The sequence below is a fragment of the Salmo salar genome, unplaced genomic scaffold, assembly GCF_905237065.1.
Source record: "Salmo salar unplaced genomic scaffold, Ssal_v3.1, whole genome shotgun sequence".
Classification (NCBI taxonomy): Eukaryota; Metazoa; Chordata; class Actinopteri; order Salmoniformes; family Salmonidae; genus Salmo; species Salmo salar.
The window spans coordinates 272,501-298,715 of record NW_025548253.1 but is presented as its reverse complement, the minus strand read 5'-3'; the positions used below and the strand labels follow the sequence as shown (position 1 = coordinate 298,715).

The window sequence follows — 26,215 nt, the reverse complement described above, 5'->3', positions numbered from 1 at the left end:
CATCATGTCACTGTGTCAGATTAACATGATGTTCCTGTGTCAGATTAACATGATGTTCCTGTGTCAGATTAACATGATGTTCCTGTGTCAGATTAACATGATGTTCCTGTGTCAGATTAACATCATGTCCCTGTGTCAGATTAACATGAGGTTCCTGTGTCAGATTAACATGATGTTCCTGTGTCAGATTAACATGATGTTCCTGTGTCAGATTAACATGAGGTTCCTGTGTCAGATTAACATGATGTCCCTGAGTCAGATTAACATGAGGTTCCTGTGTCAGATTAACATGATGTTCCTGTGTCAGATTAACATGAGGTACCTGTGTCAGATTAACATGATGTTCCTGTGTCAGATTAACATGAGGTTCCTGTGTCAGATTAACATGATGTCCCTGAGTCAGATTAACATGATGTTCCTGTGTCAGATTAACATGATGTTCCTGTGTCAGATTAACATGATGTTCCTGTGTCAGATTAACATGATGTTCCTGTGTCAGATTAACATGATGTTCCTGTGTCAGATTAACATGATGTTCCTGTGTCAGATTAACATCATGTCCCTGTGTCAGATTAACATGAGGTTCCTGTGTCAGATTAACATGATGTTCCTGTGTCAGATTAACATGATGTTCCTGTGTCAGATTAACATGAGGTTCCTGTGTCAGATTAACATGATGTTCCTGAGTCAGATTAACATGATGTTCCTGTGTCAGATTAACATGAGGTTCCTGGTTTAACATCCAGCCTCCAGATTGATGTCTGTTTTGGTTCTGTTTGTATTTTTAACCTCACGATCATGTTTTCTCAATGGACGTCTGAATTGAGTGGCTCCATTATTTTGTTGCTGTTGCGAAGGAGCCTTGTGGGTATGCGTCCCAAATCGTACCTTATTTCCTATGTAGTGCGCTATTTTTGACCAAGGCCTATAAGGAATCCCATACCGCTCTGGTCAAAAGTAGTGCACCACATAGGGAATAGGGTGCCGTTTGGGACCTACCCCTGTGAACACTGGAGCTCTGTGGAGCCGACAGCTCTGTGGCTCTCTCCCGCTGTCCGCCCTCCCTACGTCGGAGGTGGTGTTGATGGGCCTCGCCGCCGGGGGGCCTGGAGGGGCCCGGGAGGGGCTGTCATTCTAGGCACTCTCTTTTGTGTTTGAGTCTGATTCTATCTGACAGGCTAAATATTTGGCTGTGGCCGTGCACCAGGGTAAACTGGCTCCCACAAGAATGTTGTTGCAGAGTGGAGCACACCAGGGGTGATGGTTTGTTCCCGACTGATCTAATATCAGACAAGTTCTGCTTCCCAAATGGCACCCTATTCTCAAGGACCTTCAGAAAGTATTCACATCCTTTGACTTTTTCCATTATTTGTTCCAATCTGATTTTAAAATGAATTAAATTGAGTTTTGTTTTGGTCACTGGCCTTCACACAATACCCCATAATGTTTGTGGCAAATCCAATCCAAATACATTACTGAGTACCACTCTCCATATTTTCAACCATTGTGGTGGCTGCATCATGATATGGGCATGCTTGTAATGGTTAAGGGCTGGGGAGTTTTTCAGGATCAAAAGAAAAGGAATGGAGTTAAACACAGGCAGAATCCTAGAGGAAAACCTGGTTCAGTCTGCTTTCTTACCAGACACTGGGAGATGAATTCACCTTTCAGCAGGACAATAACCTAAAACACAAGGCCAAATCTACACTGGAGTTGCTTACCAAGAAGACAGTGAATGTTCCTGAGAGGCCAAGTTACAGTTTTGACTTAAATCTGCTTGAAAATCTAAAAGGGCTGTCTAGCAATGATCAACAACCAATTTTACAGAGTTTGAAGACTTTTGAAAAGAATAATGGGCAAATGTTGCACAATCCAGGTGTGGAAAGCTCTTAGAGACTTACCCAGAAAGACTCACAGCTGTAATCGCTCTTAGAGACTTACCCAGAAAGACTCACAGATGTAATCGCCACCAAAGGTGATGTATAGCATCAGGGGTGTGAATACTTACATAAATTAGTTATTTCTGTATTTCATTTTCAATAAATTTGCTAAAATGTCTAAAAACATGTTTTCACTTTGCCATTTTGGGATATTGTGTGTAAATCAATTGAATCCATTTTGAATTCAGGCTGTAACAAAACAAAATGTGCTATATGTCAAGGGGTATGAATACTTTCTGAAGGCAGTGTAGTGCACTACCCTTGTCCTCCAAGGGGATGAAGTAGTTGAGGTTTCTCTGGGTAAGTGGCTGCTGTGATAGGAGAGAGAGGAGCCTCCCTGGCTCTGGCCCTGGTCTAGGCTGGGCAGAGGAGAACCAAGGATCCCTGGCCCTGGTCTAGGCTGGGCAGAGGAGAACCAAGGATCCCTGGCCCTGGTCTAGGCTGGGCAGAGGAGAACCAAGGATCCCTGGCCCTGGTCTAGGCTGGGCAGAGGAGAACCAAGGATCCCTGGCCCTGGTCTAGGCTGGGCAGAGGAGAACCAAGGATCCCTGGCCCTGGTCTAGGCTGGGCAGAGGAGAACCAAGGATCCCTGGCCCTGGTCTAGGCTGGGCAGAGGAGAACCAAGGATCCCTGGCCCTGGTCTAGGCTGGGCAGAGGAGAACCAAGGATCCCTGGCCCTGGTCTAGGCTGGGCAGAGGAGAACCAAGGATCCCTCCCTGGCCTAGGCTGGGATTCTGCCTTGTCTGGGAGAATGGTCTCTCGCCCCTTCTCTCTCTCTCTCTCTCTCTCTCTCTCTCTCTCTCTCTCTCTCTCTCACACACACACACACACACACACACACACAGCCCCCAGTTTGACAGACAGGCATGTATTCAGCCTGTAAGGATCTAAACAGTCCCAGTCCATCCCTGGTGCACTGAACATGTCTGTTTATTCTCTCGTTCCTATACATACAAACAACTCACTAGCCAGCATAAAACCTATTTACCTTAAAACCTATTAACCTTAAAAACTATTTACCTTAAAAACTATTTAGTTTAAAACCTATTTAGCTTAAAACCTATTTAGCTTAAAACCTATTTAGCTTAAAACCTATTTAGCTTCAAACCTATTTAGCTTAAAACCTATTTAGCTTAAAACCTATTTAGCTTAAAACCTATTTACCTTGGTCGATTGTCAATCTGGATTTAATTTATGGGTGTAATATCTTCATAGAACAGACCGACAGGGATGGACTAACCAATCATATGTATTTATATAACACACCTACAGGGATGGACTAACCAATCATATTTATTTATAGAACACACCTACAGGGATGGACTAACCAATCATATTTATTTATAGAACACACCTACAGGTCTGAACTGACCAATCGGATGTATTTATAGAACACACCTACAGGGATGGACTAACCAATCAGATGTATTTATAGAACACACCTACAGGTATGGACTAACCAATCAGATGTATTTATAGAACACACCTACAGGGATGGACTGACCAATCAGATGTATTTATAGAACACACCTACAGGGATGGACTAACCAATCAGATGTATTTATAGAACACACCTACAGGGATGGACTGACCAATCAGATGTATTTATAGAACACACCTACAGGGATGGTATAGCAGCTGAACTGACAAAGCAGGACTCCCAAAGTAGACCAACGTAACTCGATATCAAAGTTGTACAACAGCCGTTCCTGTAGCCAAGAGATTTCGGTTACATTGCATATCACTGAACACATCTATGTGTTCTAAGTTGTCAAATAAGGGAAACCTGCTATAGCACCTCCTTACTTTCCTGTTGTCATATAGGAAGTCTGTGGTCTAGCACCTTATACTCCCCTTCCCTTTGTCCCGGTCAGGATTGGAAAGTTAATAAAGAACCTTCAAAGAAATGCTTGAGTCAGACTTGAGTCAGACTTGAGTAATCCGTAATGAGGAGTTCGTCTGTTCCCTCTACTCATTAGCCCCCATAGGAATGTAGAGGTCAAATCTCAAGACCTGGACTGCTGCTGGAGTCTCTGCTGCTGGAGTCTCTGCTGCTGGAGTCTCTGCTGCTGGAGTCTCTGCTGCTGGAGTCTCTGCAGCTGGAGTCTCTGCAGCTGGAGTCTCTGCTGCTGCTGGAGTCTCTGCTGCTGGAGTCTCTGCTGCTGGAGTCTCTGCTGCTGGAGTCTCTGCTGCTGGAGTCTCTTCTGCTGCTGGAGTCTCTGCTGCTGCTGGAGTCTCTGCTGCTGCTGGAGTCTCTGCTGCTGCTGGAGTCTCTGCTGCTGCTGGAGTCTCTGCTGCTGCTGGAGTCTCTGCTGCTGCTGGAGTCTCTGCTGCTGGAGTCTCTGCAGCTGGAGTCTCTGCTGCTGGAGTCTCTGCAGCTGCTGGAGTCTCTGCTGCTGCTGGAGTCTCTGCAGCTGCTGGAGTCTCTGCTGCTGCTGGAGTCTCTGCTGCTGCTGGAGTCTCTGCTGCTGCTGGAGTCTCTGCTGCTGCTGGAGTCTCTGCTGCTGCTGGAGTCTCTGCTGCTGCTGGAGTCTCTGCAGCTGCTGGAGTCTCTGCAGCTGCTGGAGTCTCTGCTGCTGCTGGAGTCTCTGCTGCTGCTGGAGTCTCTGCTGCTGGAGTCTCTGCTGCTGGAGTCTCTGCTGCTGCTGGAGTCTCTGCTGCTGCTGGAGTCTCTGCTGCTGCTGGAGTCTCTGCTGCTGCTGGAGTCTCTGCTGCTGCTGGAGTCTCTGCTGCTGGAGTCTCTGCTGCTGGAGTCTCTTCTGCTGCTGGAGTCTCTTCTGCTGCTGGAGTCTCTTCTGCTGCTGGAGTCTCTTCTGCTGCTGGAGTCTCTTCTGCTGCTGGAGTCTCTGCTGCTGCTGGAGTCTCTGCTGCTGCTGGAGTCTCTGCTGCTGCTGGAGTCTCTGCAGCTGCTGGAGTCTCTGCAGCTGCTGGAGTCTCTGCAGCTGCTGGAGTCTCTGCAGCAGCTGGAGTCTCTGCTGCAGCTGGAGTCTCTGCTGCAGCTGGAGTCTCTGCTGCAGCTGGAGTCTCTGCTGCTGCTGGAGTCTCTGCTGCTGCTGGAGTCTGCAGCTGGAGTCTCTGCAGCTGGAGTCTCTGCAGCTGGAGTCTCTGCTGCTGGAGTCTCTGCTGCTGGAGTCTCTGCTGCTGGAGTCTCTGCAGCTGGAGTCTCTGCAGCTGGAGTCTCTGCAGCTGGAGTCTCTGCAGCTGGAGTCTCTGCTGCTGGAGTCTCTGCTGCTGGAGTCTCTGCTGCTGGAGTCTACAGCTGGAGTCTCTGTAGCTGGAGTCTCTGCTGCTGGAGTCTCTGCTGCTGGAGTCTCTGCAGCTGGAGTCTGCAGCTGGAGTCTGCAGCTGGAGTCTCTGCTGCTGCTGGAGTCTCTGCTGCTGGAGTCTCTGCTGCTGGAGTCTCTGCTGCTGGAGTCTCTGCTGCTGGAGTCTCTGCTGCTGGAGTCTCTGCTGCTGGAGTCTCTGCTGCTGCTGGAGTCTGCTGCTGGAGTCTCTGCTGCTGCTGGAGTCTCTGCTGCTGGAGTCTCTGCTGCTGGAGTCTCTGCTGCTGGAGTCTCTGCTGCTGGAGTCTCTGCTGCTGGAGTCTCTGCTGCTGGAGTCTCTGCAGCTGGAGTCTCTGCTGCTGGAGTCTCTGCAGCTGGAGTCTCTGCTGCTGGAGTCTCTGCTGCTGGACTCTCTGAGGGGCTTGTGGGACGAACATCAAGGGAGGTATGGAGAGCAGAGCAGAGCAGCTAGACATCAGACTGCAGAGATAACGTCAGTAGGCTTTAAACAGAGTTTTACTGCATCCACGTGGCCTGTCCAACCATCATGCCTTGCTGTAGTCTGGTCCAGACCTGGGTTCAAGTAATATTTTCAATATTTTCAAATACTTAAAATTAGGGATGCACCGATATGACATTTTTGGCCGATACCGATATCCGATATTTTCCTTGCCAAAAAAAAACCAACCCGATTAGCGATATTTTAAATTTGAGTGGCCTTTTAAGTGTTCTAGTACAGTTAAATAGTTGAAACACACACACCAAAAAGTTATTTTGTTGACATTCCCATTACAGTATTTTTTTATTTAACTAGGCAAGTCAGTTAAGAACAAATTCTTATTTACAATAACGGCCTACCAGGAAACAGTGGGTTAACTACCTTGTTCAGGTGCAGAACGACAAATTTTTACCTTGTCAGCTCGGGGATTCGCTCCAGCAACCTTTCCGGTTACTGGCCCAACGCTCTAACCACTAGGCTACCTGCCGCCCCAAGTAAAACATAATCAAAACGTATTTATTTCACTCTGCTGTGCTGTTTCGTTGTTCATTTGTTCAGTCTCAACCAGGATTTCATCATACATGTCAAGCAGTGAAGTTTCAGCTCTGTCTGTCCGTGTCCGACACAGTAGAGGCTCAGAGAGAATGCCACCGAATCGCTTGTTCACAGCCTCTAGCCTCGAGTACTTTTGCAAGTTTTAACCCCACGGTCTGTGTTGCCGTTTTTGTTGAGCGGGCGTTTCAATGCCGTGACAGAGGGGTATCACGTCTGCTCCAGACACAGTTGATGAGCTTATTTCTCCAGTCAGTTGGTCGAATGGAGCTAGGAGTGTGTTCATGTTTCCAAGTTTCAAACATGTTCTCAAATGCCATTGAAATGGAATACGGCTTTCCTCAGTACGAAATCCTCGTCGACTCACTGTGCTGTCAGACTCAGCAGGCTCATGGGGCTGACATCGCTGGTCCAAATGTCAGTCGTGAAGCTAATAGCAGTGACGCTCATAGCAAGTAGCTCATGGATGTACGTTTCAACAATACTGTGTAACTCCGGTAGGGCAACATCTGAAAAATAGCGCCTACTTGGTAGTGTGTACCGGTGCTCGAGGTGCTCAACCAGTTGGCGAAAGCCAACGTCATCCACGACAGAGAACGGTTGATTGTCGACAGAGCAATGAATTCCATTATCTTGGCGTTAATGGATTTCGTGTTTGAGTTTGAGTCTCGCTGAAATGTTCTTACTCTATCAAATGACTGATCGACTTGTTGACTGCTCAATCCACTCTGCAGACATTGTGCACTAGGTTAGGAATGCTGTGTCCATTACGTCATCTACCTACGTTACATTTACATTTACATTTTAGTCATTTAGCAGACGCTCTTATCCAGAGCGACTTACAGTAATGAATGCAGACATTTGTTTCTCCATACTACGTTACATAGGTGTGCACATCAGCTTTAACATAAAGGAGAGACGCGCACACTCTTAAGAGCTCAGATGCACAAAATGTAATGTCCAACGTTTCGACAGGCAAGCTGTCTCCGTCAGGGGGTATAAATTAATATCGTCCGATTCCGATATGCTTACCGATATATCGTGCATCCCTACTTAAAATGTGTTTGATTGAGCTTGCCTGGCTTAATGGACCCAGAGATGAAAGATTTCTTCATGTGATCACCTTTTTACAGGAGAACGTTAAAAGTTGTCGCGTATTTGAGGTTTAAAAAGGCTTCTGATGTGTGTAATTTCCACTTAAAAATTACGACTTGATTTTCTTTACGGAAAATGCATCAACCCCTTACATAAAAGGGTAGCGCTTTATAGTAACTCCTAATAAAGCGTTTATAATGCTTAGTAACTCATTATAAAGTGTTTATAATGCTTAGTAAATCGTAATAAAGCGTTTATAATGATTAGCAAATCGTAATAAAGGGTTTATAATGATTAGTAACTCATAATAAATCATTTATAAGGCTTAGTAAATCGTTTATTCATCATTTATTAATCCTTTCTCCATTCATAAGCTGTTTAAAATAGGTCCTTTAAACCATTTTACTAATCATTAGTTAAGTCTTTTTTTGTATGGCCTCATCTGAAATGTGGACTATTTCTACTTTATAAATAATTTATAAGTGTTTTGAGTGACCAGTGTAATTTCTCACAAAAGGATGGAAATTCCATCGGTAGACATTCCAGCAGTACGTGATGCTTCTAAAGGTTTTCAAAATATCCGAGAACATATCAACGAATAAGAACCAAAACAGGACGTTAAAAATAAATATTTTATTCCGAAAAAAAAACTGTTGTGAAACAACAATCGCAAGGACTTGAGAAAGAGTTGTAATGTGAATGTTCTGCTAATGTTTTCAACCTCGCGAACGTAAACTGATCATAAAACAGAGAGATGTAGATGTACACACAACAAGCTGGCCGGACCGGACTGAATTTTTATTCCTTCCTTTACTGCCGATATGTGATTGAGGTAGAAATGTTACATGTATAAATAATTTTAAATCTTACAGTGCTTCAGTGTATTAACCATAGACTACGGTTTTGTTTGGCGGCGTCCTTTTACTGTACTTTTTAAAAGTAGTGACTCTTCAAGCGTAATGGGATAATTCAGCGAAATAATACACTCAGATATTTATTTATTTATTTATTTAAGCAGTCTACGAACCGATCTTTAATCTCTCTCGGACACATTCTGCGTGTAAAAGGGAAGAATCGCGACGGGATGGGTAAGGCGTAAGGCCAACGAACGAGAAGCAGTAGTTTCCTGGTGTTTTGGGGTTTTCGTCACTTTTTATTATATTGGACGTACTAGGATTGAGGAAGTGGTGGTTAAACTGCTTTGTGCGTGTGGAGCAATTAGCGGGGTCAAAACATTTATAAAGTAGCAATAAAGTAGAACTAGCCTACACTTTGAGTGAGGCGACGCAAAAAATAGTTAACTAACGGTTAGTAAATGGTTTATAAGGACCTATATTAAACAGCTTATCAATGATCTTATGAATCGTTATTACATCTTTTAAAAGTTGTTTATACATTTTTAAATAACTAGGTTAATAAGATTTACAAATGTGGGAGTAATAATGAATAAATGATTAATAAACTATTTACTCATTATTATAAAGTGTTGCCAAAATGTCCATTAGTTATAATCCACATATTAATACAAATGTTCTGTTGCTGCAGGATTATTTTCCTGCTGTAGCAAGCTGGATCAAATTAAGATGCTACATGTTGTCACGTTCTGACCAGTATAAGGGTTATTTGTTATTGTAGTTTGGTCAGGACGTGGCAGAGGGTATTTGTTTTATGTGGTTCGGGGTGGTGGTTTATTTAGTAGGGCGTTTGATTTATTATTTCCGGGTTTTGGTTTATGTTCTATGTTTTGTACTTCTATGTTCTTTCTGTGTTGGCATATTTCTATGTTTAGGTTAATGGGGGGTTGGACTCTCAATTGGAGGCAGGTGCTTTCTCGTTGCCTGTGATTGAGAGTCCTATATATGGGTATGTGTTTGGTTTAGTGTTTGTGGGAGATTGTCTCTTGTTTTGCGTGTCTATGCCTGACAAGACTGTTTTGTTGATCGTTCGTTCTTTTGTTTGTTATTTTGGTGTTTACTTTATTTTATAAATAAATCAAGATGAGCATCCACATTCCTGCTGCGTTTTGGTCCTCCATTCCAGACGACAACCGTGACACATGTGTAGGAATAGTCCCAAAAATGTAAAACCTGGCCGTCTGGCACTCCAGGCAAGGCAAGAGAAAACAGAGAACAGAGCAGGCTCATTATGGATCACTCCTCAGTACAGAGAGCAGAGCAGGACAGGCTCATTCAGGATCACTCCTCAGTACAGAGAGCAGAGCAGGACAGGCTCATTCAGGATCACTCCTCAGTACAGAGAGCAGAGCAGGACAGGCTCATTCAGGATCACTCCTCAGTACAGAGAGCAGAGCAGGACAGGCTCATTCAGGATCACTCCTCAGTACAGAGAGCAGAGCAGGACAGGCTCGTTCAGGATCACTCCTCAGTACAGAGAGCAGAGCACGACAGGCTCATTCAGGATCACTCCTCAGTACAGAGAGCAGAGCAGGACAGGCTCATTATGGATCACTCCTCAGTACAGAGAGCAGAGCAGGACAGGCTCATTCAGGATCACTCCTCAGTACAGAGAGCAGAGCACGACAGGCTCATTCAGGATCACTCCTCAGTACAGAGAGCAGAGCAGGACAGGCTCATTCAGGATCACTCCTCAGTACAGAGAGCAGAGCAGGACAGGCTCATTCAGGATCACTCCTCAGTACAGAGAGCAGAGCAGGACAGGCTCATTCAGGATCACTCCTCAGTACAGAGAGCAGAGCAGGACAGGCTCGTTCAGGATCACTCCTCAGTACAGAGAGCAGAGCACGACAGGCTCATTCAGGATCACTCCTCAGTACAGAGAGCAGAGCAGGACAGGCTCATTATGGATCACTCCTCAGTACAGAGAGCAGAGCAGGACAGGCTCGTTCAGGATCACTCCTCAGTACAGAGAGCAGAGCACGACAGGCTCATTCAGGATCACTCCTCAGTACAGAGAGCAGAGCAGGACATGCTCATTCAGGATCACTCCTCAGTACAGAGAGCAGAGCAGGACAGGCTCATTCAGGATCACTCCTCAGTACAGAGAGCAGAGTAGGACAGGCTCATTCAGGATCACTCCTCAGTACAGAGAGCAGAGCAGGACAGGCTCATTATGGATCACTCCTCAGTACAGAGAGCAGAGCAGGACAGGCTCATTCAGGATCACTCCTCAGTACAGAGAGCAGAGCAGGACAGGCTCATTCAGGATCACTCCTCAGTACAGAGAGCAGAGCAGGACAGGCTCATTATGGATCACTCCTCAGTACAGAGAGCAGAGCAGGACAGGCTCATTATGGATCACTCCTCAGTACAGAGAGCAGAGCACGACAGGCTCATTCAGGATCACTCCTCAGTACAGAGAGCAGAGCAGGACAGGCTCATTCAGGATCACTCCTCAGTACAGAGAGCAGAGCAGGACAGGCTCATTCAGGATCACTCCTCAGTACAGAGAGCAGAGCAGGACAGGCTCATTCAGGATCACTCCTCAGTACAGAGAGCAGAGCAGGACAGGCTCATTCAGGATCACTCCTCAGTACAGAGAGCAGAGCAGGACAGGCTCATTCAGGATCACTCCTCAGTACAGAGAGCAGAGCAGGACAGGCTCATTCAGGATCACTCCTCAGTACAGAGAGCAGAGCAGGACAGGCTCATTATGGATCATTCCTCAGTACAGAGAGCAGAGCAGGACAGGCTCATTGAGGATCACTCCTCAGTACAGAGAGCAGAGCAGGACAGGCTCATTATGGATCACTCCTCAGTACAGAGAGCAGAGCAGGACAGGCTCATTCAGGATCACTCCTCAGTACAGAGAGCAGAGCAGGACAGGCTCATTCAGGATCACTCCTCAGTACAGAGAGCAGAGCAGGACAGGCTCATTCAGGATCACTCCTCAGTACAGAGAGCAGAGCAGGACAGGCTCATTCAGGATCACTCCTCAGTACAGAGAGCAGAGCAGGACAGGCTCATTCAGGATCACTCCTCAGTACAGAGAGCAGAGCAGGACAGGCTCATTCAGGATCACTCCTCAGTACAGAGAGCAGAGCAGGACAGGCTCATTCAGGATCACTCCTCAGTACAGAGAACAGAGCAGGACAGGCTCATTCAGGATCACTCCTCAGTACAGAGAGCAGAGCAGGACAGGCTCATTCAGGATCACTCCTCAGTACAGAGAGCAGAGCAGGACATGCTCATTATGGATCACTCCTCAGTACAGAGAGCAGAGCAGGACAGGCTCATTCAGGATCACTCCTCAGTACAGAGAGCAGAGCAGGACAGGCTCATTATGGATCACTCCTCAGTACAGAGAGCAGAGCAGAGCAGAACACTGTCCTTTCCATTTTTTTAGTTAAAGTTAAAGTTAAATTATATTTTTCTTACTATAAAATCATATTATGTAAAGTATATCTTGTCTGCTGAATGAACAGGCCGACAGCCTATGGCATGGCTCATAGCCAAATAACATACAGTAGGCCAACTGATATTCTGTTCTTCTGAAATAGACCTGAATAGAATAAATAAGGGATGTATTGTGATGGTGTATATCACATTGATGTATTAGACTTTTTATAAAATGTGGATTTTCCAAAGACGTACATCTGTGGCTTGTATGTGTGGAGGCTTGGAGATGCCGAATGTGTAATTATGTTACTTAACGGTCAATTACCGTGAGACCTGCAGTCTTTCGCGTTACAATAATTCGTCTGACAAAATGTCATGACCACCACAGCAGCCGTAGTTGGGGCGGTATGCAAATTGGAGTGGGTCCAGGGCGTTTGGGATGATGGAGTTGATGTGTGCCATGACCAGCCATTCAAAGGAATTCATTATTACAGATGTGAGAGCTACAGGGTGCTGGGTCACTGCCTTAGAGCAGGCGTGTCAAACTCATTCCACTGAGGGTTGTGTGTCTGCGGGTTTTTGTTTTTTCCTTTCAGTTAAGACCTAGACAACCAGGTGAGGGGAGTTCCTTCCTAATTATTAACCTTAATTCATCAATCATGTACAAGGTTGGAGCGAAAACCCGCAGCCCCTCGGCCCGCCGTGTAATGAGTTTGACACGTGTTCTTTAGAGTATTTGGGGACAGGAATGATGGTAGTCAGCTTGAAACATGTGGGGATTACAGACTTGGGACAAGGAGGTTGAAAATGTCTGTGAAGACGCCTGCCAGCTGGTATGCGCATGCTCCGTGGACCCTACGTCCTTACGAGTGTTGACCCGTTTAAATTCCTGACTCACTCATCAGTCTCGGAGAAAGCGAGATCACCTAGCCCTCCGGATTAGCGGGGGACCACCCGCAGGACTATGTGTTGTTTTTGTTGAACAGGGCGTAAAAGGTATTGATTTTGTCTAGTAGGGAGGCATCTTTGGGCAGATCACGGCTAGGGCTTCCTTTTTAGTCCGTAATGTACTGTAGCCCCTGCCACATGCGTCGAGCATCAGAGACGGTATAATAGGATTTCACCTTGTTCCGATATTGTCCTTTTGCCTGTTTGAAGGCTCTGCGGAGATTGTACTTCTTGTACGCGTTTGTGTCCTCAGCTGTAGCCTCAAGGTTGGCTGCGATAGCCCTGTGAGCGTGCACCTCTGAGTTAATCCAGGGCTTTTGATTGGGGAAGCAGCGAACGTTCACTGTGGGGACAATGTTGGCGATGCGTTTCCTGATGAAGCCGGTGACGGATGTGTTAGCTCATCGATGCTATCGGCGGAGTCCCGGAACATATTCCAGTTAGCGCTAGCAGTCCTGTAGCATAGCCTCTGCATCATGGGTACTTTCTGTTTGAGCTTTTATCTGTAAATAGGAAGCAGGAGTATAGTGTCGTGATCTGATTTGCCGTAGGGGGTACGAGGAAGGGCTTTGTATGCTTGCTTGTGGGTTAGGTAACAGGTGTCCAGTACTTAATCGCCCCTAGTGACGAAGGAGACGTTTTGATAATAGTTCGGCATTACGTGTCTTAAAATGGCACAGAATTAAAATCACTGGTAAGAAGGAAAGCAGTCTCTGGATGCGTGGTTTCTTGCTTGTTTATAGCCTCGTACAATTCGTCAAGTGCCAGCTTGTTGTTGTTGTCCTGAGGTGGAATATATACGATAACAGATGTAAACTCTGGGGATCGAAGGGTTGGCGTTTGACCATCAGGTATTCCAAGACAGGTGGACAATGGGTGGAGACTTCCACTGCGCTAGAGTTAGCACACCAGTTGTTGTTGATGAAGAGACATATCCCTCCCTTTTCTGTATTTCCCTGAATCCGATTACCTGTCCACTCTGAAAATGGAGAATCCATCGAGTTCGAAAACCATGTTTCAGAAAAACAGAGAATATTGTGGTTACAAGAGTCCTGTTGATAGAACATTTGCGATCTGAGTTTTTGTTGATCATAGGGAATGATAGTGGATACACTTAGTGCAAAATAAATTAAGATACAGTAAGGCACCATGTTAAACCATCTGGCCAGATGAATCCTCTCTACATTGCCCTGACCGCTACAGTCTGGTCAAACTCCTCCTGTACCTCGCCCTGACCACAACAGTCTGGTCAAACTCCTCTACCTCGCCCTGACCACAACAGTCTGGTCAAACTCCTCTACCTCGCCCTGACCACTACAGTCTGGTCAAACTCCTGTACCTCGCCCTGACCACTACAGTCTGGTCAAACTCCTCTACCTCGCCCTGACCACTACAGTCTGGTCAAACTCCTGTACCTCGCCCTGACCACTACAGTCTGGTCAAACTCCTCTACCTCGCCCTGACCACAACAGTCTGGTCAAACTCCTGTACCTCGCCCTGACCACTACAGTCTGGTCAAACTCCTCTACCTCGCCCTGACCACAACAGTCTGGTCAAACTCCTGTACCTCGCCCTGACCACTACAGTCTGGTCAAACTCCTCTACCTCGCCCTGACCACAACAGTCTGGTCAAACTCCTGTACCTCGCCCTGACCACTACAGTCTGGTCAAACTCCTCTACCTCGCCCTGACCACTACAGTCTGGTCAAACTCCTCTACCTCGCCCTGACCACTACAGTCTGGTCAAACTCCTCTACCTCGCCCTGACCACAACAGTCTGGTCAAACTCCTCTACCTCGCCCTGACCACTACAGTCTGGTCAAACTCCTGTACCTCGCCCTGACCACTACAGTCTGGTCAAACTCCTCTACCTCGCCCTGACCACTACAGTCTGGTCAAACTCCTGTACCTCGCCCTGACCACTACAGTCTGGTCAAACTCCTGTACCTCGCCCTGACCACAACAGTCTGGTCAAACTCCTCTACCTCGCCCTGACCACAACAGTCTGGTCAAACTCCTGTACCTCGCCCTGACCACTACAGTCTGGTCAAACTCCTGTACCTCGCCCTGACCAATACAGTCTGGTCAAACTCCTCTACCTCGCCCTAAATGAGTTTACATGTATAAGAGATGCTGTCCTCAACCACAGGTCAAACTACAGGACATGGCTGATGCCAGGCTAAACTACAGGACATGGCTGATGCCAGGCTAAACTACAGGACATGGCTGATGCCAGGCTAAACTACAGGACATGGCTGATGCCAGGCTAAACTACAGGACATGGCTGATGCCAGGCTAAACTACAGGACATGGCTGATGCCAGGCTAAACTACAGGACATGGCTGATGCCAGGCTAAACTACAGGACATGGCTGATGCCAGGCTAAACTACAGGACATGGCTGATGCCAGGCTAAACTACAGGACATGACTGATGCCAGGCTAAGCTACAGGACATGGCTGATTCCAGGCTAAACTACAGGACATGGCTGATGCCAGGCTAAACTACAGGACATGGCTGATGCCAGGCTAAACTGCAGGACATGGCTGATGCCAGGCTAAACTACAGGCTGTGTCCTTCAAATCTCCCCAAGACCAACCAGTTACTTCCTTCCCTGACCAAGCCCTCCAGTGAGGAGCTACTGCCCGTTACCACTACATAATGTGTCTCTTTCTTCCCGAGCGTAGGAAAGGTTCAGTTGTGGTATGTCCAAAATTTCAGTTTAGTAGCACACAATACTTTTTTTGAACGACTGACTGGATTTAAACCAACATGCATGAACCTCTCTACCACTCTCCTCTAATCCTGTCACTTCATGCATCCCAAATGGAACACTATTCCCTATATAGTGCACTACTATTGACCGGAGTGGCAGTGCGCTACATAGGGAATAGGGCGCTATTTGGGACGTAGTTATAGTGTTTTATTCACCTAACTGGTAGTCTGTTTTGAATTAGTCTGCTCTTATTCTCAGGTTTCCTCTCTTAACATCTTAACTTCCTTAAAGAACTCCGTTTACCGCTGTAAACTGTAAACTGTCATTGAATAGGTCTACGCCAGAATGTATTTCCCCCCCCCCCCGAGACATTTCTTCTGTCTGCGCCATTTTTTATTTTGTCGAGCGATTTCAGTCTGCATTTCTCTGTAGAGCCTCTGTGAGTTTAATAGAAAAACAGAAGAAAGCGTCTGACAGATCATGTGTACAGCCTGTGAAGCTTTTTGCCATAAAGTTGAGGGTTTCTTTGATAGCATCTTTCGTGCCTAACACGATGGACAGAGAAAAAACAGTTGGAAGTCTAACACGATGGACAGAGAAGAAACAGCTGGAAGTCTAACACGATGGACAGAGAAGAAACAGCTGGAAGTCTAACACGATGGACAGAGAAGAAACAGCTGGAAGTCTTCATTTGTTCTTGTGTTCCCGAGGCCAAGAGACCATTCAGCTGGCTGGTTGGCTGCTGGGATCATCGAGTACGTCCCAAAATGACACCCTAATTCCCTACATACAGTACTACCCTTGAACAAGGGCCCCTAAGGCTCTGGTCAAAAGTAGTGCACTCTGTAGGGTATAGAGTGCCATTTTGGGACGTACCTATTGTGACGATGCTTGTCGGACAGGAAAACTTCCCCAAAACACTGGATTGCTGGACTCCAGCCACAGAGCTACAGGCAAGAGACAAGAGTAGTGGCTAATTGGTTTAATGTTTATTAATTGAGTAGTCAACAGTCATCAAATAAGGATGTGATGGGCAGGTGTACATGTTCCTTATATAGCACATCTGGCTAGCTTCGTCCTCGTCATCAACATGCTTTTCCATGTTGATTTAACCAACTTCCTCGGTAAATGTTTTACTTGTTGTAAATTGAATGAGAGGAGAATGGTTTACTATTAAGAAGAAGAACAAAACAATCTGTAGGAAAAGTACTAGTACAACAACAACAACAACAAAATATGATTTGCTTGGACACATTCCATTCTACTCCAACAAGTAACATTTCCACGATAAAAGGGAGAATTATTGACTTTCATTGGCTACTGTGCCTTGATTAGAGCCCACTAGTATCTGAGGTGTAGTGAGCACACACACCATCACAGCTCTTATAGCAGAAACACTGAATGGAGAGAGAAGAGGAGTGAGAGTGAGAAAGAGAGAAAGAAAGAAGTAAAGAAAGAGAGAGTAAATGGAAAGAGAAGTGGAGCGAGTGAGTGGGAAAATGCACCCAACTAATCCACGGCATAACCACAACAGAGAAGAGATCACAGGAAGAAATGTCATTCATTCAGCTCTCCTTCTCTCTCTCTCTCTCTCTCCCTGTCTCTCTCTCTCCCTCTCCCTCCCTCTCTCCCTCTCTCTCTCGCTCTCTCTCGCTCTCTCTCTTCTTCCCTCCCCTCTTTTCTCCTCTTTTTTCTGTATGAGTGATCTGCACTCCTCCCTCCGCAACCATAATGTAATGGGCTAAAAAGGGCTGTGAGGCGAGGGCTGAGAAAAGTCCCTGAAGATGAAGTCTGGACAGAACAGATGTGAAGGGTTTTGTTGAGGACTTGGGAGGCTTGCGGGGTGGCGATAGGCTAATTTGAGCAGCATAAAGCCGGGACCCTTTTCATATGCAGAGTACAGCTTTGATCAAGAGCTGATGAAAGTGCGGGGAGTGGAGAGGTTGACGGGAGGGAGGGGGGGGCCCTTTGTAGCAGACAAGAAGGCATCTGCTGAACTCTGCCCTCTTCTCCAATACCATCCCCCGACTACAATGAACGCCGGAGGAAGAAAAGTGTCATCTGAACACTGTCGAAAACAACACATGAAAAAGGTCCCGGTGTAGGGGTGTGCATATAAATATATATTCATGTGCCCCCCCCCCCTTATCCATGCATATCCCTGCACACATCACATAGCTGTGGCTGCGGACTCGCACGCTACGCCTGGCTGCTTGATTTACTTTCGCTGTTGAGAAACAAATAGACGTGTTATTTTTGGGGGATTTTTTTTTTTTTGTGAGGGGAGAGCCATTGTGAGGGATCAATGGTGGGTTGATGAAGAGCTCTGGGGTTTCAAGTCGCAGTGTGTCGTGGTGAACAGGATGTTTAAGAGGCCTGGACAGGGCCAGCAGGGAAACACAGGGCCAGCAGGGAAACACAGGGCCAGCAGGGAAACACAGGGCCAGCAGGGAAACACAGGGCCAGCAGGGAAACACAGGGCCAGCAGGGAAACACAGGGCCAGCAGGGAAACACAGGGCCAGCAGGGAAACACAGGGCCAGCAGGGAAACACAGGGCCAGCAGGGAAACACAGGGCCAGCAGGGAAACACAGGAAGATTCCGTGGTGACACAGGAAGATTCCGTGGTGACACAGGAAGATTCCGTGGTGACACAGGAAGATTCCGTGGTGACACCAATAGTAGAGGAAGCTGTTCCAACAGAACTCGCAGAAAAACAAGTAGAATTTTGTAGGAAGAAACATTCCATTCTTTGATTATATTTTGGATTCCCAAACATCCAGGTCTTGTAGGTTTCATTCCCAGACATCCCAATATGTCTATGATTAAATGGCTTTCAGTTTACTTTCACTGGATAGTTATTGGCATCGATGGTTAGTAGGGATGTGCATCTTTTGTATCTGGATACGATACAGGAACCATACCTATTAGTTTGAAACAAGCTGGATCTGTCTGTGCTGACTTCTATGTGCACACGAGCGTGTGTGTTAATCATGTATGGCTATGGTGTATGTACCTGATCTGAGCCATAATGGAGACTAGATATCTACCACAACTACCACTATCAGATTAGAGCCATAATGGAGACATCTACCACCCCACTACCACTATCAGATTAGAGCCATAATGGAGACTAGACATCTACCACTATCAGATTAGAGCCATAATGGAGACATCTACCACCCCACTACCACTATCAGATTAGAGCCATAATGGAGACATCTACCACACCACTACCACTATTAGATTAGAGCCATAATGGAGACTAGACATCTACCACCCCACTACCACTACCAGATTAGAGCCATAATGGAGACTAGACATCTACCACTATCAGATTAGAGCCATAATGGAGACATCTACCACCCCACTACCACTATCAGATTAGAGCCATAATGGAGACATCTACCACACCACTACCACTATTAGATTAGAGCCATAATGGAGACTAGACATCTACCACCCCACTACCACTATCAGATTAGAGCCATAATGGAGACATCTACCACTATCAGATTAGTGGTAGATGTCAGATTAGAGCCATAATGGAGACTAGACATCTACCACTATCAGATTAGAGCCATAATGGAGACTAGACATCTACCACTATCAGATTAGAGCCACAATGGAGACTAGACATCTACCACCCCACTACCACTATCAGATTAGAGCCATAATGGAGACTAGACATCTACCACCCCACTACCACTATCAGATTAGAGCCATAATGGAGACATCTACCACCCCACTACCACTATCAGATTAGAGCCATAATGGAGACTAGACATCTACCACCCCACTACCACTACCAGATTAGAGCCATAATGGAGACTAGACATCTACCACCCCACTACCACTATCAGATTAGAGCCATAATGGAGACATCTACCACTATCAGATTAGTGGTAGATGTCAGATTAGAGCCATAATGGAGACTAGACATCTACCACTATCAGATTAGAGCCATAATGGAGACTAGACATCTACCACTATCAGATTAGAGCCACAATGGAGACATCTACCACCCCACTACCACTATCAGATTAGAGCCATAATGGAGACTAGACATCTACCACTATCAGATTAGAGCCATAATGGAGACATCTACCACCCCACTACCACTATCAGATTAGAGCCATAATGGAGACATCTACCACCCCACTACCACTATCAGATTAGAGCCATAATGGAGACTAGACATCTACCACCCCACTACCACTATCAGATTAGAGCCATAATGGAGACATCTACCACCCCACTACCACTATCAGATTAGAGCCATAATGGAGACATCTACCACCCCACTACCACTATCAGATTAGAGCCATAATGGAGACATCTACCACCCCACTACCACTATCAGGTTAGAGCCATAATGGAGACATCTACCACCCCACTACCACTATCAGATTAGAGCCATAATGGAGACTAGACATCTAACACCCCACTACCACTACCAGATTAGAGCCATAATGGAGACATCTACCACCCCACTACCACTATCAGATTAGAGCCATAATGGAGACTAGACATCTACCACCCCACTACCACTATCAGGTTAGAGCCATAATGGAGACATCTACCACCCCACTACCACTATCAGGTTAGAGCCATAATGGAGACATCTACCACCCCACTACCACTATCAGATTAGAGCCATAATGGAGACATCTACCACCTCACTACCACTATCAGGTTAGAGCCATAATGGAGACATCTACCACCCCACTACCACTATCAGATTAGAGCCATAATGGAGACTAGACATCTACCACCCCACTACCAGATTGTGGGAAGGGGCCTCCCCTTCCCACAGATTAAGATTTTCAGCTAGTAATGTATACATGTTTATTGTTTACAGCCAGTGAGTATATAGCACCATTTAGGATTCCCCCATCTCAAAATCGAGTGGTTTTGGACCATTTGGAAGTTTTTACGGAGTGATATTCTTTTCTCCTCTGGCGTCGGCAATGCAGTGATTGCTGTCAAAAGTGATTGCTGTCCTCTTTATAAATGATCATCTGTATCATGCATATCTAAAAAACGACCACATACACTGATTGTTTAAAGCAAAACTACCAAAACTATTGCTGATGGTGAACCTGAACAATAAAAATGTAATTTATTGTAAAACCCGTTTAGCTGGTAGCCTATAGCCCGACGTGAGAGCTATCTCTAGCATCTCACTTTTCATTCCAGTAAAACACAATTTACAACAGCGCGTAGATTACAATAACCTAGCAAATTACATAGGTTGTCACTCAACTAATAAAGTATCACATCTGGCCGTGATTGGGAGTCCCATCGGGCGGCGCACAATTGTCCCAGCGTCGTCCGGGTTTGGGTTTAGCTGGGGTAGGCCGTCATTGTAAATAAGAATTTGTTCTTAACTGACATGCCTGGTAAAAAATCACTGAAACTGGAAACACTTATCTCCCTCACTAGCTTTAAGCACCAGCTGTCAGAGCAGCTCACAGATCACTGCACCTGTACATAGCCCATCTATAATTAGCCCAAACAACTACCTCTTCCCCTACTGTATTTATTTATTTATTTATTTTGCTCCTTTGCACCCCATTATTTCTATTTCTACTTTGCACTTTCTTCTACTACAAATCTACCATTCCAGTGTTTTACTTGCTATATTGTATTTACTTTGCCACCATGGCCTTTTTTGCCTTTACCTCCCTTATCTCACCTAATTTGCTCACATTGTATATAGACTTATTTTTCTACTGTATTATTGACTGTATGTTTGTTTTACTCCATGTGTAACTCTGTTGTATGTTGTCGAACTGCTTTGCTTTATCTTGGCCAGGTTGCAATTGTAAATGAGAACTTGTTCTCAACTTGCCTACCTGGTTAAATAAAGGTGAAATAAAAATAAATAAAAAATATAAATAAAATACAGTACAGTCTAATATAGACACTGATGCATCCTCCTGTTATTATAGACCCGCTCAGTCTCTGTACCAGTTGCTAGACCCAGTCCAATGAATGGGGGGGAGGACGTTCATCTCTGTAAATAATGTTTTCCACTAAGTCATTTGTGCTTCAGAGCAAACGCAGGCCAGACCTGTGACCTCAAGGCTTACAAGACTAAATACTCCCCGGTTTATACTCCCAGGTTTATACTCCCAGGTTTATTCTCCCGGTTTATTCTCCCTGGTTTATTCTCCCTGGTTTATTCTCCCGGTTTATTCTCCCGGTTTATTCTCCCGGTTTATTCACCCCGGTTTATTCTCCCCGGTTTATTCTCCCCGGTTTATTCTCCCGGTTTATTCTCCCCGGTTTATTCTCCCGGTTTATTCTCCCGGTTTATTCTCCCCGGTTTATTCTCCCGGTTTATTCTCCCCGGTTTATTCTCCCCGGTTTATTCTCCCCGGTTTATTCTCCCCGGTTTATTCTCCCCGGTTTATTCTCCCCGGTTTATACTCCCAGGTTTATACTCCCTGGTTTATTCTCCCGGTTTATTCTCCCGGTTTATTCTCCCGGTTTATTCTCCCCGGTTTATTCTCCCGGTTTATTCTCCCGGTTTATTCTCCCCGGTTTATTCTCCCTGGTTTATACTCCCGGTTTATTCTCTCCGGTTTATTCTCCCCGGTTTATTCTCCCTGGTTTATACTCCCCGGTTTATTCTCCCTGGTTTATACTCCCGGTTTATTCTCCCGGTTTATTCTCCCCGGTTTATTCTCCCGGTTTATTCTCCCGGTTTATTCTCCCCGGTTTATTCTCCCCGGTTTATTCTCCCCGGTTTATACTCCCAGGTTTATTCTCCCCGGTTTATTCTCCCGGTTTATTCTCCCGGTTTATTCTCCCGGTTTATTCTCCCCGGTTTATTCTCCCGGTTTATTCTCCCGGTTTATTCTCCCCGGTTTATTCTCCCTGGTTTATACTCCCGGTTTATTCTCTCCGGTTTATTCTCCCCGGTTTATTCTCCCCGGTTTATACTCCCCGGTTTATTCTCCCTGGTTTATACTCCCGGTTTATTCTCCTCGGTTTATTCTCCCCGGTTTATTCTCCCGGTTTATTCTCCCTGGTTTATACTCCCTGGTTTATACTCCCGGTTTATTCTCCCCGGTTTATTCTCCCGGTTTATTCTCCCGGTTTATTCTCCCCGGTTTATTCTCCCTGGTTTATTCTCCTCCAATCTATTTTGTATATAAACTATTGAACCAGTAGACAGAGCCATTTGTATGAGCACATCTGGCTGCGGTAGACTTCTAATTCTGTGAGTTTAGTATGATAGTAGCTACAGATCAATGTTGTGATGTTTATCTGGGATGATATTATCAGAGAACAAAACATGATAATGACCTCTAGGTATTGGTTGAAGCTCAGTGTTCAATTCAAATCTCTCTAACGTCATCATCTAAGCCAATATGACACCAATATCGATGAAAATTCGCAAAATCGACTTGGAGGTACACAACACCCTCCCCTCCTCTCGTCATGAGCCGTCTGGCTGTTACCGAGAACCACATACCGGATATTTAACAGGGTCGTCGGCATTAGGGTCGTCAGCATTAGGGTCGTCGGCATTAGGGTCGTCGGCATTAGGGTCGTCGTCAGCATTAGGGTCGTCGTCAGCATTAGGGTCGTCAGCATTAGGGTCGTCAGCATTAGGGTCGTCAGACAATTGTTTTGCCCAGAACTCGCTCAATATCTAGGCGACGGATAAGAATGAGATTGCAGAGTCCATAAAGGATTTGTTGTCCGTAGCTTATGCCTGCCAATATAGACACCATGGGGCACTCTGTTCACCTCGTTGACATCAGCAAACCGCTCGCCCACACAACACCATACACGTGGTCTGAGGTTGTGAGGCAGGTTGGACGTACTGCCAAATTCTCTAAGATGACGCCGGAGGCGGCTTATGGTAGAGAAATTAACATTAAATTCTCTGGCAACAGCTCTGGTTGACATTCCTGAAGTCAGCATTGCAAATTGCACGCTCCCTCAAAACTTTAGACATCTGTGGCATCTGTGTTGTTCGTGTGGCCTTTTATTGTCCCCAGCACAAGGTGCACATGTGTAATGATCATGCTGTTTAATCAGCTTCTTGATATGCCACACCTGTCAGGTGGATGAATTATCTTGGCAAAAGAAGAAATGCTCACTGACAGGGATGTGAACAAATTTCTGCACAAAATTTGAGAGAAATACGCTTTTTGTGCATTTGGAACATTTCTGGGATCTTCTATTTCAGCTCATGAAACATGAGACCAACACTTTTACATACAGAACTCATTGCCCTCATCCATGAGATCCCTAACCATCCCTATGGTACTGCCTAGGGACACAGTGCTTTATGGCAGAGTGGCGGATTGTGGGAATGCGCCTGTCACGGAGAAATACAAGCTGTCCCATGTGGAACTGACAAACAAACGACAGCATCATCTGGATATGTGTGAAACAACAGTTCAACATTCACCTCCTGCTACCATTTCTGTCAAGCCGTCTACGGCCTACAGTTTGACCAATACGTTTTGATAAATCCAACGTACGTACCACACTGCAACTGCCTCAAGGCAAACGCAGCGTTCCATTGGAAATAAATGTAATTCTGGTGTGTCAAAACGCAACGACGCCGTCGATCACACTGAGGCGTTATGCCAATTCATAGGCATGCGGTTAACATGGTGCTTAAACACACTATCAATACTTAAAAGGTATGTTCGGTTCCAATGCTGCCATTTATAAATGAAGATGGCTGCTTTTTACTGGAGTTGGCAAGCTGTGTACAGCATTACTTATTTGTAGCTGAAGTTTATAATTTATCTTATTAAGAGAGTTGTCTAATGAGCTTTGTATTTTGCAGGTGTTTCTCGGCAGTTTGTGATTTGTTACAGTGTTTGTTTTAGGGTGTTATCATAATAACAGGGTTATGGAGGCTTTTCTGTTCAAGCCCAGTGCTACCACACCTGATTCTACCACTCAGCTGTTCATTAAGGCCTCAGCTGTTCATCAAGACCTGAGCTGTTCATCAAGGCCTCAGCTGTTCATCAAGGCCTCAGCTGTTTATCAAGACCTCAGCTGTTTATCAAGACCTGAGCTGTTCATCAAGACCTCAGCTGTTTATCAAGACCTCAGCTGTTTATCAAGACCTGAGCTGTTCATCAAGACCTGAGCTGTTCATCAAGACCTGAGCTGTTCATCAAGACCTGAGCTGTTTATCAAGACCTGAGCTGTTCATCAAGACCTGAGCTGTTCATCAAGACCTCAGCTGTTTATCAAGACCTCAGCTGTTCATCAAGACCTGAGCTGTTCATCAAGACCTGAGCTGTTCATCAAGACCTGAGCTGTTCATCAAGGCCTCAGCTGTTTATCAAGACCTCAGCTGTTTATCAAGACCTGAGCTGTTTATCAAGACCTGAGCTGTTCATCAAGACCTGAGCTGTTCATCAAGGCCTCAGCTGTTTATCAAGACCTCAGCTGTTTATCAAGACCTGAGCTGTTATCAACCGAGCTTTCATCAAGACCTGAGCTGTTTATCAAGGCCTCAGCTGTTCATCGAGACCTCAGCTGTTCATCAAGACCTCAGCTGTTTATCAAGACCTGAGCTGTTCATCAAGGCCTCAGCTGTTCATCAAGACCTCAGCTGTTCATCAAGACCTCAGCTGTTCATCAAGACATGAGCTGTTCATCAAGGCCTCAGCTGTTTATCAAGACCTCAGCTGTTCATCAAGGCCTCAGCTGTTTATCAAGACCTCAGCTGTTCATCAAGACCTCAGCTGTTTATCAAGACCTCAGCTGTTTATCAAGACCTCAGCTGTTTATCAAGGCCTCAGCTGTTCATCAAGACCTGAATGGTGTAGCAGACCTGGACTTGAACAAAAAATGAGGCATAAACCGATAGCTTGTCAAGAGCAATTGTGGCCATCCCTGAGTTGTATTTACAAAGTTGACTATACCTGATGAATGTAAATTTGCTTGTAAATGTTATATTTAGTCATAACTCACTTTTTGTTTACAAGTAATGTAGTACTAGATCTTTCTACAGTAAACTATAAGGTTCATTTTCATGTTGATTATTTCTATATTTTCCAGGAGCTTGCTCGATTGTCATACGCGAGATCAGTTTGCTAAAAATAAACGCTGTTTGAGAAGGTTTGAATCCTTAGCAACCTGCATACACATAGTCTGAAGTACAATACCAACATAACTACTGTAGTAGGTCAAAGCTGTGGGATGGAAAACCTTGGTAGAGCATGGGTGGAGTAGGCATTGTGGTGCTCATGTGAATTTCTCGGCTTCAGACCCATGCCTAGTTTCACTTAAAATGTGTTTTTGGATTTTTAATATACATAATGATAGGTAGGGTGGTATTACTAAATACAATAATGATAGGTAGAGTGGTATTACTAAATACAATAAGGATAGTATTTATTATTTTATATATTGTTAAATACAAAATGATTCCTTACCTTCTATTTATCATGTATTTAGTAAATATTCTTGTCTTCTGTTCCCTCTCTGGTCATATAGAAAGTGAATATCCAGGTATTGATCGTGTAGTAAAAGTGGATATTTCCCTATCTACAGGTGATCTTTGCCCTGAACCAGACCCTTGTACAGCAGGAGAGTGTGAGAGCAGGCAGTCTGCAGGGCTCCTACACCACTGAGGACCTCATCAAGCACTACAACTGTGGAGACCTCAACTCCATCATCTTCAACCATGACACCTCTCAGGTCAGTTACAACCACCACTAACACAACACTAACGACCCCTAACGCTACAACCCCTAACACTAACGACCCCTAACACTACAACCACCACACTCCGTTACCCCTAACACTAACAACCCCATAACACTAACGACCCCTAACACTAACGACCCCTAACACTAACAACCCCATAACACTACGACCCTAACACTACGACCCT

The 26,215-nt window shown here is 45.5% G+C and overlaps 1 protein-coding gene across 1 annotated transcript in view; it reads left to right on the top strand.

Moving 5' to 3' along the window:
• Positions 1 to 26,215, top strand: part of LOC106572374 (metalloprotease TIKI1) — a 172,259-nt gene that overhangs the window by 34,023 nt on the left and 112,021 nt on the right. The window contains exon 3 of the mRNA XM_045712108.1: positions 25,873 to 26,019. Coding sequence (XP_045568064.1) covers positions 25,873 to 26,019 — 147 coding nt within the window. The remainder of the gene's footprint in view (positions 1 to 25,872; positions 26,020 to 26,215) is intronic.